The 13,196-nt window shown below is 36.0% G+C and overlaps 1 protein-coding gene across 2 annotated transcripts in view; it reads left to right on the forward strand.

Annotated features, from left to right (window-relative positions):
- CENPI (centromere protein I) overlaps positions 1–8,984 on the forward strand; it is a 56,323-nt gene extending 47,339 nt beyond the window's left edge. For both annotated transcript variants that reach the window (XM_059910268.1, XM_059910267.1), the window contains exons 20-21: positions 7,326–7,367; positions 8,053–8,984. In XM_059910268.1, coding sequence (XP_059766251.1) covers positions 7,326–7,367; positions 8,053–8,154 — 144 coding nt within the window. In that variant the 3' untranslated portion in view covers positions 8,155–8,984. The remainder of the gene's footprint in view (positions 1–7,325; positions 7,368–8,052) is intronic.
- The last annotated feature ends 4,212 nt before the right edge of the window (positions 8,985–13,196 follow it).

Consider the following 13,196-nt stretch of genomic DNA (forward strand, 5'->3'; position numbering starts at 1 on the left):
AAGTGGAATCATACAGTATTTGTTCTTTTGTAAATAGCTTACTTCACTTAGCATAATGTCTTCAGGGTTCATCCATGTTGCAACGTGTGTCGAAATATCCTTTTTTAAGGCTGAAAAATATTGCATTGTATTTATATACCACATTTTGTTTATCTGTTCATTCTTTGATGGACACTTGGGTTGCTTCCAGCTTTTGGCTGTTGTAAATAATGCTGCTATGAACACGGGTGTAAAATTCTCTCTTCAAGTCCTTGTTTTCAATTCTTTTGGATATATACCCAGAAGTGGAATTATTGGATCATATGGTAATTCTTTTTTTACTTTTTTTGAGGAAACACCATTCAGTTTTCCATAGGCGTTTCCATATGAATTTTACATTCATACCAGCAGTGCACAAGGGTTCCAATTTCTCCATATCCTCACCAGTACTTAATTATTTCCTAATTGTTTTTTTCATAATAGCCATCTTAATGTGTGTGAAGTGATATCTTACTGTGGTTTTGATTCATGTTTCCCTAATGATAAGTGGTGCAGAGCATCTCTCTATATGCTTATTGGCCATTTGTATATCTTCTTTGGAGAAATATCTATTCAAGTCCTTTGCCTATTATTTTAATTGGGTTATTTGATTTGTTGTTGAGTTGTAGGGATTCTTTATATAAGAAGTCTAGATGTTAATTGCGGATATATGATTTGCAAATATTTTCCCCCATTTTGTAGGTTGCCTTTTCATTTTGCTTGATTGCATCCTTTGATGCATAGAAGTTTTAAATTTGATGTAATTGAATTTAGCTATTTTTTTCCGTCTATTTTTGCTTTTGCTGTCATATCTAAGAATTCTTTGCAAAATCCAGTGTCATAAATCTTTCCCCCTATGTATTTTTCTAGGAATTTTATAGTTTTTAGTCTTATGTTTAGATCTTTAATCCATTTTCAGTTAATTTTTGTATATGGTATAAAGTAAGGATCCAACTTCATTCTTTTGCATGTGGAGATTCAGTTTTCCCAACACCATTTGTTAAAGAGACTGTTATTTCCCCCAGTGAATGGTCTTGACACCTTTGTCAAAGATCATTTGACCATATACATGAAGGTTTATTTCTGAGCTCTCTATTCATTTCCATTGGTCTATATGTCTGTCTTCATGCCAGTAATTATTTTAATTTGTAACTTTGTAGTAAGTTTTGAAATCAGGAAGTGCGAGATTCTCTTTTTTTATATTTTTTATTTCAATTATTTCTGCTCTAATCTTTATTTATTTCCTTCTTGCTTTGGATTTATTAATAGTTTGCTCTCTTGTTTCTAGTTTCTTGGCAGTAAATTATATTATTGATTTGAGATCTTCATTTTTTTTTTTTTAAGATTTATTTTTTTATTGATTAATTGATTGATTGATTGATTGCTATGTTGGGTCTTCGTTTCTGTGCGAGGGCTTTCTCTAGTTGTGGCAAGCGGGGGCCACTCTTCATCACAGTGCACGGGCCTCTCACTATCGCGGCCTCTCCTGCTGCAGAGCACAGGCTCCAGACGCGCAGGCTCAGTAATTGTGGCTCACGGGCCCAGCCGCTCCGCGGCATGTGGGATCTTCCCAGACCAGGGCTCGAACCCGTGTCCCCTGCATTAGCAGGCAGATTCTCAACCACTGCGCCACCAGGGAAGCCCCGAGATCTTCATTTTTAACATAGATGTTTACAGCCCTGACTCATCAGCCATGCTCACTAGGAAGGACCAGTGGCTTACATTGCTATTCTTATGGAATTTTAGTAGATTTTCTTGAATAAATATTTTTATATTTTCTATATGTCGTTAGGGCAGTTTCCAAAGACTTTAAATGCTGGGTTTGTAAAAACAGTTTTTGCCAACTTTGCCCATTTTGCTGGGGAGTGGTTCCACAGAACTCCTTATGATCTCATCCTGGAAGTAGAACTCCATGTGGACACTTTTTATCATAGAGCAACCACTCTCCGTTTCTTGAACATCCTTCCAGAGACATATTGTATGTTTCTGTATAAATGATCTTTTTCAACACTTTTCTGCCTCGTGATTTTTTTTGACTTAATATCTTGGCTTTTGTTTCATGTTTGTACATAAAGGGCTGCCTCATTCTTTTTGTTATCTCTGTAGTATTCCATTGTGTGGATGTAGTACCAGTTAAGCATATAACTTATAAATTGAGCATTTGAGTTATTTCTAATCCTGTTATTAGATTATACTCTAATGAATGTGTTTGAACTATATATATCATTTCATACATATGCAGGTGTGTCTGGTGGATAAAATTGCTCCAAGTGGAATTGATTTCAAAGGGTATATCTTTGTAATTTTGTTAGGTATTGTCAAATTGCTTTCAGTAGAAGTTATACCAATTTACATTACTGCTAACAATGAATGGGTGTCCAGTTCTCCATACCCTGTCAATACAGTTGCATCCAATTCTTACTTGGAAAAGTATGCGATGAATCATAGAGTGGAATTGATTTTTGTAAGTCAGTTCTTTTTTTTCTTCCAGACTGTGTGTGTATGTGTATTAATTATAAGATTCAGTCTCTAAAGTAGTAAATATTATCAACTTAGGCATAGGTAAGTAAAGTTGTTTTGGAGGATCAGGAATTAATATATTCTTTTAAATTGAATTGTTTTAAAAAATATTTTAGGAAGGTTAATTCTTGAAGGTGTAATTCTAGCAGCATTGAGCACATTTGGCAAACTGTGAAACTACCATTTTGTAATTGATGATGTTTCTGTATGATTCTGAAAATACTAGACTTTAATGTCAATTTTCTTTTAAAAGAATGCCTTTTGAGCCTCGTCACCAACTAACTGCTCATTATCTAAGTATCATACCTTTGGGGTGGTAAAAATAACCTCTGATGCCGTGGTAATGTGATGTAATTCTGACAGTTTTACTTTGCTGAATTATCACATTGTAAATATTTCAAATTGGCCATATTTTTAGAGCTAATTTAGTAAATTTTATTTGGCCAATCAGTTCTCAGTATCAAAAGAGCTCAGGTCACTTCATGAGTTTGGACATTTGTAGAGCTTACATTTCAGGAAGTTCAGAAGCTCTAGGTTTTCTTATCATCAATTACCTTTGAATTAATAACTAGTTATTTCCTTATTCATTCAACAAATATTTGGTGTCCACTGTGCTTTGGACACTGGGAATACAGTGCTTAAGAAGATAGATACCATCTCTGTCCAAATGGAGTTTATATTCTAATGAAAACAAACAATAAACAAGTAATAAAATAAGTAAACATGATAATTTTAAATTTTTAGAAATGCTATGAAGGACATAAACAGGGTGGAGTGAGAGAGACTGTGACTGGGGAGTTGTCAGGGATGGGTGTTCAAGGATGGCCTTTTTGAAGAGGCGACAGTTGACTTGAGATTTCTTCTAAAAGATGAGAATAAGCCAGCCTAGGAATAGCTGGAAGAAGAGCATTCCAGGCAGTGGGAATAGTACTTAAGGGGTTCAAAGAAAAAAAGAAGGCCAGTGTGGCTTAGATTAAGGAACAAGAGGGAGAATGGAATGAAATAAGGTTGGAGAGAAGCAGGGGCCACTATCTTACAGATCTGTTAGGAGTGCAGTGGGAAACAATTGAAAGATTTTTTTTTAAATTTTTTAATTTAATTTTATTTATTTTTTTATACAGCAAGTTCTTATTAGTCATCAGTTTTATACACATCAGCGTATACATGTCAATCCCAATCGCCCAATTCATCACATCACCACCACCGCCCACCCCTGCCGCTTTTCCCCCTTGGTGTCCATACGTTTGTTCTCTACATCTGTGTCTCAATTTCTGCCCTGCAAACCGGTTCATCTGTACCATTTTTCTAGGTTCCACATACATGCGTTAATATACGATATTTGTTTTTCTCTTTCTGACTTACTTCACTCTGTATGACAGTCTCTAGATCCATCCACGTCTCAACAAATGACCCAGTTTCGTTCCTTTTTATGGCTGAGTAATATTCCATTGTATATATGTACCACTTCTTCTTTATCCATTCGTCTGTCGATGGGCATTTAGGTTTCTTCCATGACCTGGCTATTCTAAATAGTGCTGCAGTGAACATTGGGGTGCATGTGTCTTTTTGAATTATGGTTTTCTCTGGATATATGCCCAGTAGTGGGATTGCTGGGTCATATGGTAGTTCTATTTTTAGTTTTTTAAGGAACCTCCATACTGTTCTCCATAGTGGCTGTATCAGTTTAAATTCCCACCAACAGGGCAAGAGGGTTCCCTTTTCTCCACACCCTCTCCAGCATTTGTTGTTTGTAGATTTTCTGATGCTGCCCATTCTAACTGGTGTGAGGTGATACCTCATTGTAGTTTTGATTTGCATTTCTCTAATAATTAGTGATGTTGAGCAGCTTTTCATGTGCTTCTTGGCCATCTGTATATCTTCTTTGGAGAAATGTCTATTTAGGTCTTCTTCCCAGTTTTGGATTGGGTTGTTTGTTTTTTTAATATTGAGCTGCATGAGCTGTTTATATATTTTGAAGATTAATCCTTTGTCCATTGATTCGTTTGCAAATATTTTCTCCCATTCTGAGGGTGGTCTTTTCGTCTTGTTTATGGTTTCCTTTGCTGTGCAAAAGCTTTTAAGTTTCATTAGGTCCCATTTGTTTATTTTTGTTTTTATTTCCATTACTCTAGGAGGTGGATCAAAAAAGATCTTGCTGTGATTTATGTCAAAGAGTGTTCTTCCTATGTTTTCCTCAAAGAGTTTTATGTGTCCGGTCTTACATTTAGGTCTCTAATCCATTTTGAGTTTATTTTTGTGTATGATGTTAGGGAGTGTTCTAATTTCATTCTTTTACATGTAGCTGTCCAGTTTTCCCAGCACCACTTATTGAAGAGACTGTCTTTTCTCCATTGTATATCCTTGCCTCCTTTGTCATAGATTAGTTGACCATAGGTGCGTGGGTTTATCTCTGGGCTTTCTATCTTGTTCCATTGATCTATGTTTCTGTTTTTGTGCCAGTACCATATTGTCTTGATTACTGTAGCTTTGTAGTATAGTCTGAAGTTAGGGAGTCTGATTCCTCCAGATCCCTTTTTTTCCCTCAAGACTGCTTTGGCTATTCGGGGTCTTTTGTGAAATATTTTTAAGCAGGGTTGTAGTATGGTTTGAGGTGATGTTTAGTGGAGATCACTTTGGCTTTTTAGTGGAGGATAGAGTTATAAGAGGAGGCCTGAGTGGAAGCAGAGGCACCAATTAGGAGGCTCTTGGTCTAGACAAAATAGATTGATAGTGATTTGTATACAAGTGATGGTAGTGAAGATGCATAGAAGTGGACTGATTGGAGATATACTGCAGAGATAGAGCAGACAGGGCCTGATGGCTTGATCAGAAGTGGGAATGAGAAAAAGGAAAGGACTTTTGAGTTTTTTGAATTGAGCAAGTGGGTTGATGGTGGTTCCATCATGGTGTAAGGTCTACAAATGTCCAAACTCATGAAGTGACCTGAGCTCTTTTGATACTGAGAACTGATTGGCCAAATAAAATTTACTAAATTATCTCTAAAAATATGGCCAATTTGAAATATTTACAATGTGATAACTCAGCAAAGTAAAACTGTCAGAATTACATCACATTACCACGGTATCAGAGGTTATTTTTACCACCCCTAAAGTATGATACTTAGATAATGAGCAGTTAGTTGGTGACGAGGCTCAAAAGGCATTCTTTTAAAAGAAAATTGACATTAAAGTCTAGTATTTTCAGAATCATACAGAAACATCATCAATTACAAAATGGTAGTTTCACAGTTTGCTAAATGTGCTCAATGCTGCTAGAATTAAACCTTCAAGAATTAACCTTCCTAAAATATTTTTTAAAACACTTCAATTTAAAAAAATATATTAATTCCTGATCCTCCAAAACAACTTTGCTTACCTATGGTGGTAAGAGGAATAATGATAGAAGAACAGGATAGGTTATTTTGTTTTTTGCGGAGGACAAGTTGAGAATCAAGTTTTGTTTTGACCTACTTAAGTTTGAGATGCCTGTTAGGTATCCAAGAAGAAGTGTAAGTAGGCAGTTTGAAATAGGGGCTTAGAACTCAAGAGAGTGGTTGGAACGAGAGAAATCAATATGGAATTCATCAGCATGGACTATACTTCATCAGTTCCAAAAACACACATTTTTTTTCACTTTTTATAACTTCTCAGAGATCAAGATGCATCTTGTGATCGATGTCAACCAGGCAGCAATCATGATATAGTTGTCATTTGCTGTTTTTGAGTGTGCGCAGGCAGATTGCCAGAATCAGACCTTGCAGATTGGATGTCAGCAGCATGGGGGAAAGATTGGAGACGATGCTGGAGCACTGTTTTAAGCTCTCAAAACCAAATGACTTGGAGGAAGAAGGGAGGGAAGTGGTGAACCATACATGTTATGGACTTTCCTTGAAGTAAGGGCCAAAAGTAGGTTAGATTTATGCAGTTGGGACCCAAGCACCATAGCCTTTATTAGTTCCCTTAAGAAATGCTACATAATCAACACTCTGGCACAGAGGATGATATTTTGTGAAAAACATAGATATCCACAACCCTTGAGTAGAAAAGTAATTCAGAAGAGTTGGACTCTGAATGTGAAGTTTTAGAAATACTTTCACCACTTAATTTTGTTTATATTTACCATTTCATGTTTGTAAAAATGATATATGATCAAAATCTGCCTACATCTAAAACTCTTTCAATCATTATAAAATAAAAACTTCTAAGTGTTAAAAATGCATTGTGTTATATGTAGTTTAATAGGCAGAGTTTTTTCTTAGTGATACATAAAAAAAGTTGTTAGAATTGATGGCTCTTCAGTGAAGTACAGTAGGTGATAGTTAAAGCCGGGGAATAACTAGCTAGCTCACCTAGCTCTGAGTTTTTATAAAGAATTACAAATTCATAGAATCTACTGTATACCCAGACTACCTCACCAGACTTCATCCTCATCCTTCAAAACTCAATTCAGGTAATCATATTCCTCAGAAAAAGCCCACCTTCCATCTCCACCCCGGTGGCTGAGTACAGAATTTTAAAAAATGAAGCCAAATATTAGCAAAATGGTGCTCACTTTATCCACTGTGATTTTATTTTTTTTCTGTTTGTGCTTCTAGGGAGAAATATGGAAGGTTATAGTGGGTGCTTATTCAAAAGGAATCCAAGAGTGTTGGTAGGAATAGAACGTAGCAAATGAATCAGATAGTGAAGAGCCATCTTAATTTTCTGGCAATTTTTGCTAACCAAATATTTTCATCCCCATTTCTCTCCATTTTCTTTTCTGTTTGTTTTTTGTTTTTGTTTTGAAAGGAATGGCCAAAAGAAAGGAAAGTAAACATGAGCTCTGTTTGGGTAAGTAAATTTATTTTCATCATGTTCAGGGATTTCATAAAGCTTCATTTCATCAGAAGAATTTATACCTTTACTTTTTCCCAAATCCCAAGTCTGATGCCTAGACAAAGTCAAAGTGAAGTGTTTGCCTTCTGAATTAATTCCAATGACTTTTATGTGACTTCGTTGGCACATACCCTCTACATAGATAAAACTATTCAGAGTTTGACTCTTGCTGTTGTGTCTGTGCATCATCTTATTTTATAATACACTTGCATGTAGTCAAAGTGTCACTGTAATGCGTCTTATTTAACAAAGCCAAGCACAATTGTCTCAATATAGAAACTCTGCTGTGTACATATTTAATATAGGAAGTAATATAATAATGTCTGTGTTGTCTGTTTTAGATGTTAAATTCCTAGAGTTCAGGAATGATGACCCATTTCCATTTCACAATACTTGTTCATTTGAACAGCTGAATTTTTTTGCCAATATAATAAAAGGAATATTTAGCCCTTAAACTTCGGGTACTCTCTGGTTTGACTGTTACTTAGTGACTGAGTTTCAGTTACGAACCTGGCCACTCGAGCTAACTCTTGGTATGTGCATCCAGGATGCTGGGAACTTTTCCTAGGCAAAGAAGAGGAGGTAGAGAATAAGCAAACGAAATATTTGATAAGTAATTTTCCCTTTTTTGTGCCTGCAGGGGAAGAAATGGAACTGGTATTTGGACTATTTATTTTCAGAAGGGTTACAAGGCTTGAAACTTTTCATAAGAAGCAGTATTCATCGTTCTTCTGTCCCCTGAGCAGAGAGCATAAATCACCTGATCAACATTAAATGAATGTTGACAGAAACAAACTGAGCATATGGGACTAAATTCCTTCCTTGTTGCTGGAGAGGTCAAGTGGCTCCACTTGAGTTTCCATACTCATTTCACCAACAGACTGCCATCCTCAGGGAGCGCTTAGACTGGCCTTCTATCCGTGGATCAGGAGAGCCTCAGTGTGGCTAATTTTATTTTTCAGGATCTAGATTCTTTAGCTCATTAGTGAAAAATGACTTCATCATCAGGCTCTGCCTTCCACCAAATTATACATAAAGAGACATATCTGTTATGTGGTGGGATTTTTCACATTCTTGTGGACTATGAGCTGCATTTTTGATGGAAGAGAGCAGGTAAATAATATATAGTGGCAGTTAAGCTACAGACATATTCATGCAAAATACTCAGCTGCCTCTGTAAAACCTCTGTGGATATTGCCATTTTTCTTATTGTGAACAACCACACCAACACCAAGTTAAGAGGATACATTTCTAACTCTAAAAGGTGGCTCTAAGTAGTTGGTAGATTCCTGGGCCTTCACTGGTAGCAGTTTGATGAGAGAAGGAAGGGAAGAGGATTGTGGGATAATCTACATTCCTATTTATACCAGTTTGATTTCACAAAACTGCTCTATTTTGTGTGTGTGCGCATGTATGTGTATGTATATATCCCATTTTTGAGTGTTTAGGTCCAAATAAACTAACTGTAACTATTTTCAGGAATAATTCTGAAGCTTTTAAAAAGTTGTATAATAGCTAGAGTATCTTGCTGAAAATTGACTACAAAATTTTGCTTCAGCGCTGCTGAATAACTCTCCCTCTTTTAATAAAATTCGTATCATTTGAAAGAAATCAAGCTGAATTTATTTTTATTTTTAAGTGCACATTGTGGCTCTTTTTTTTTCCTTTTAAAGCAAAACAGAACCCTAAACTATATTATTGGATGGTGTTCAAACTAGAAATACTATTTATTCATTCATTTTTGATTTAATACATATTTATTGAGCTTACTATGTACCATGTATTCTTCTGTGTGCTGGTTATACAGTATCTGCTTTTGTGGAATTTACTACATTCTGTTGGAGAAGACAGATAATACAGATGTAAACAAATGTATAATATCAGGTGAAAAAGCAAGGAATAGGGACAGAAACAAACTGAGCATACGGGACTAAATTCTTCCCTCATTGGTAGAGAGGCCAAGTGGCTCCACTTGAGTTTCCATACTCATCACCAATACACTGCCATCCTTAGGGAGTGCTTGGATTGTCTTTCTATCCATGGCTCAGGAGAGAGAGCCTCAATGTGGCTAATTTTATTTTTCAGGATCTAGATTCTTTAGTCCACTAGGGAAAAATGACTTCATCATCAGACTCTGCCTTCCACCAAATTATACATAAAGAGATGTACATGTTTGAGGGGGTTGCTACTTTAGATAAGATGGTTAGGGAAGGCCTGTTTGAAGAGGTGACATATGCAGAGGCCCTAGTGAAATAAGTGTATGAACCATGTGAATATTTGGGGAAAGAGCATTCTGGGAAGAGGTAAAGGCAAGTAAAAAGGCTTAAAAATGTTAACTTACTTGGCATGTTTGAGGAATAGCAGAGGCCAGTAAGGTTACAACATAGTGATTAAGGGAGAAACATGGTAAGAAAAGAAATAGGAGAGAAAGCCAGAGAGTAGTTCATGAAGATCCTTATAGCCTGGTATGGATACGTAATGTGAAGCCATTAGAAGGACTGAGAGCAGAGGAGTGACATCATTTTACTTACCTGTATGGAACTGCAGTGTGAAGGTTAGACTGAAGAGGATTAAGGGTGAAAGCAGAGAGACCAGTTAGGTTATTACAGTGTTCCAGGCAAGAGTCTTAGACTAGTGTGGTGGATGATGGAGAGTGGGGGGGGGTAGTTAGATACTGGACGCAAGCTCTAAAGGTAAAGAAGATAGGATCTGCTGATAGCTTGGATATGAGGAGAGAGAAAGGGAGGAGTAAAGGATGACTCCTAGGTTTTTAACTGAGTAGCTGGGTGAATTCTGAAACAGAGATGAGGAACAGATTTGGAGGAATGTGGAATCACGAGTTCTTTTTCAGTCATGTTAGTTTGGAGATGCTAAATAGGCAGTTGGCTATCCAAATCTAGAGTTCAGGGTACAATTTGGTACTGACAAAATTGATTTGGGAATCTTTACTGAATAGCCATGACATTGGATGAGATCACTTAGTACAGCTTGAAAAGAAAGTGGCAAAGGACTGAGCCCTGGAGTATGCCAATGTTAAGAAGTAGAGGAGAAGAGGAGGAACCAGCAAAAGACTGAGAAGGACCCACCAGTGAGCTTAAAGAAAAGTCAGGAGACTTGTGTGCTGGAAGCCAAGTACAGAAAGTGTTTCAAAAAGGAAGGGTTATTTAATGGTGTGGAATGTAGCCTATATACCTGGATAAAAGAAGCTTTAGCTGCTTTGAAGTAAATCTGACAGCTTCCCCAATGGGTAACTATTTATAGAATTCTCTTTTGTTTTTACATTTGTACTCCAAATAACTTCCCATATTGTTTTTCAGAACATGGTATTTTGATCGTTAAGATCATGTAGAACTTTACATTGTGAGAAGGGGTTTGATTACTTTTTATGAAATTTAACCAGTAACAATCTTCAGATCATGGAAGAAACTTTTCTAAACTTAAGTTTATGTTCTGGGAGAAAAAAAATTTCTCCTTTAGTTTGCCTTTTTGTTCAATAATGATTCCCTGGGTACCTTTTTGACCATATTCTTCTCTTGATCAATTTTTTAACCCACTTAAGATTAGATATACAGCTATGCAAGTATGCCAAATCTAGTTATTTGAAAAATCTTTTTTGAAGAATCTTCATGGCAAAGAAAAACAAAATTTAAATAAGAATAGCTATTTTGTTTCAGTGCCAAACATGTCTAGAAAAGAAAAGAAATAGAAAATGTGGTTTATTTTCCCAATTGTACAAAAAGAACACTTTGTTTACCCAGTATTTGTGTAAAATTGTTGATGTTATAAATATTGACTTAATATTCAATAACACTGCTATTAGATTTCTAACATTTTATTTTTCTTTTTATCATAACTTCTCCTTTGGTCTTGGGGACAATCTGGAAAGAAAAGTAGATAAGTCTATGGTGCCTCACATAACTTTTATTAACATAGTAGAAATTCTCTTTATATCAGATACATTTTTTTATCATAAAATGGTTTACTAGATAGAAGAAAAATTATTCTCTAAAATTGGTATTATATTTTTAAGATTTTTTTTCAATTGATACTACTTTCACTTTGTTTAAATTATTAGGTTTTTTAATATAGAGAGCCTCTGTTTCTGTCATGTAAAAAAAAATCAGTTTCAATTAAAGATGGATGCTATGGACTGAATGTTTGTTTCCCTCAGATTCATATGTTGAAGCCCTAACCCCCAATGTGATGGTGTTTGGAGATGGGGCCTTTGGGAGGTAATTCAATTGTGAGGGTGGAGTTCCCATTAATGGGATTAGTGCCTTTATAAGACGAGACAAGAGAGATACGATCTTTCTCTCCACTGTGTGAAGATCCAGCAAGAAGGCAGCTGTCTACAAGCTAGGAAGAGGACCCATGCTGGCACCCTGATCTTGGACTTTTAGCCTTCAGAATTGTGAGAAGTAAATTCGTTTTTTAAAGCCACCCAGTCTGTGGTATTTTTGTTATATAGCAGCCTGATCTGACTAAGACAATGGGCAATAGTGTTTAACAGAATATACTGTTGACCAGAATCATTAATGCTTTATTTTTATAATATTCAGAAGAGGATATCTTCCCAAGGAGCATAATAGTACATGTGAATTAAAGTCCATTTTAAAGTATATAACAGGAATGCAACATTTTTCAGCTTGCCAGGAAGAATATTAGCTTATCTAAATAGATTTGGTGCACAGAGCTGGAGGCTGGATGTTAAGGAGTCCTTCAATTGCTTCTAGTTTTAGGTTCATCATTAGTGAATTGTACGACCTTGGAATTCACTTAAATACTTTGCCTCTTGATTCTCTCTTTGGTAAAATTTAGATTCTGATGTATGTCTTTCAAAGGTTTGGCATATAAAATGATAGAAAATTTGTAGAATTTTCATTGAAAACCCACAAAGGGGAAAAGAGATATAAAAGTTTTTCCTACTTTGGAAGCTGTATTTGATCAAAGTATATCTTATAGAAATGCAATTAAAGACTATCCCAGGAGGTATTGGCTTACTGAAGTAATGCACATTCTCTGTACTTTACTTTCTGTGTGAACAGAGGTTTCCTGAGCCTTTCTGAGAAAAGTGCTGAAAGTATGAATGAATAAGCACCTACTTAGTAGTTTGACATCCTAAGCATTTATGAGTATTCCAGCCCTGGATACAATAACATAGTTAATATCACATATGAAATTGAACAAGATTGAATTTTTAATATGCTGTACTTTCCCCTTGTATCTATTTGTAGGTGAACTTTCTATTACCTGGGGTAGTGAGGAAGAAGATAGTATATAATTGTTTAATTAGACGTGAATTTCAACTTAAAAAAACTGAATCCTTTTTCTATTTGTAATCAGTTTTGTGGACTAGGTTAAATTCACAAACTTGATCGTCAGTTTCTGCATAGTCAAGCTCAATGGAACTTCTCCCTAGAAAAATATCTACCTAATTGGTCAAAATTAGCAAAGACAGTCATTGAAAGTCTCTGGAGAATGATAAAGGGATTCGCAACAAATTGAAAACCATTTATTCAAAATGTACAAAACTCAGTAATAGTAGTAGGAGTCTTTAACATGTGAGATAGAGGTTACACCCATTTTCCCACCCAACTCTGCGTTGCAGAAGAGGTATTACAGTGAGCTTGGCAGCCAAGTGGCAGCTCCTATCTCCCCCAGATACTGTTCCATAATATAGAGGTTCCAACAGGGTCAGAGAAAACCTCAAAGGCTGGCAACACCCTGGCCCTGCCTGAGGGACCTGACTTTATTTGGATTGTGGAGCAATTTGTGCCTCAAAGG

The sequence above is a fragment of the Balaenoptera ricei genome, chromosome X (genome assembly GCF_028023285.1).
Source record: "Balaenoptera ricei isolate mBalRic1 chromosome X, mBalRic1.hap2, whole genome shotgun sequence".
NCBI classification, from domain to species: domain Eukaryota; kingdom Metazoa; phylum Chordata; class Mammalia; order Artiodactyla; family Balaenopteridae; genus Balaenoptera; species Balaenoptera ricei.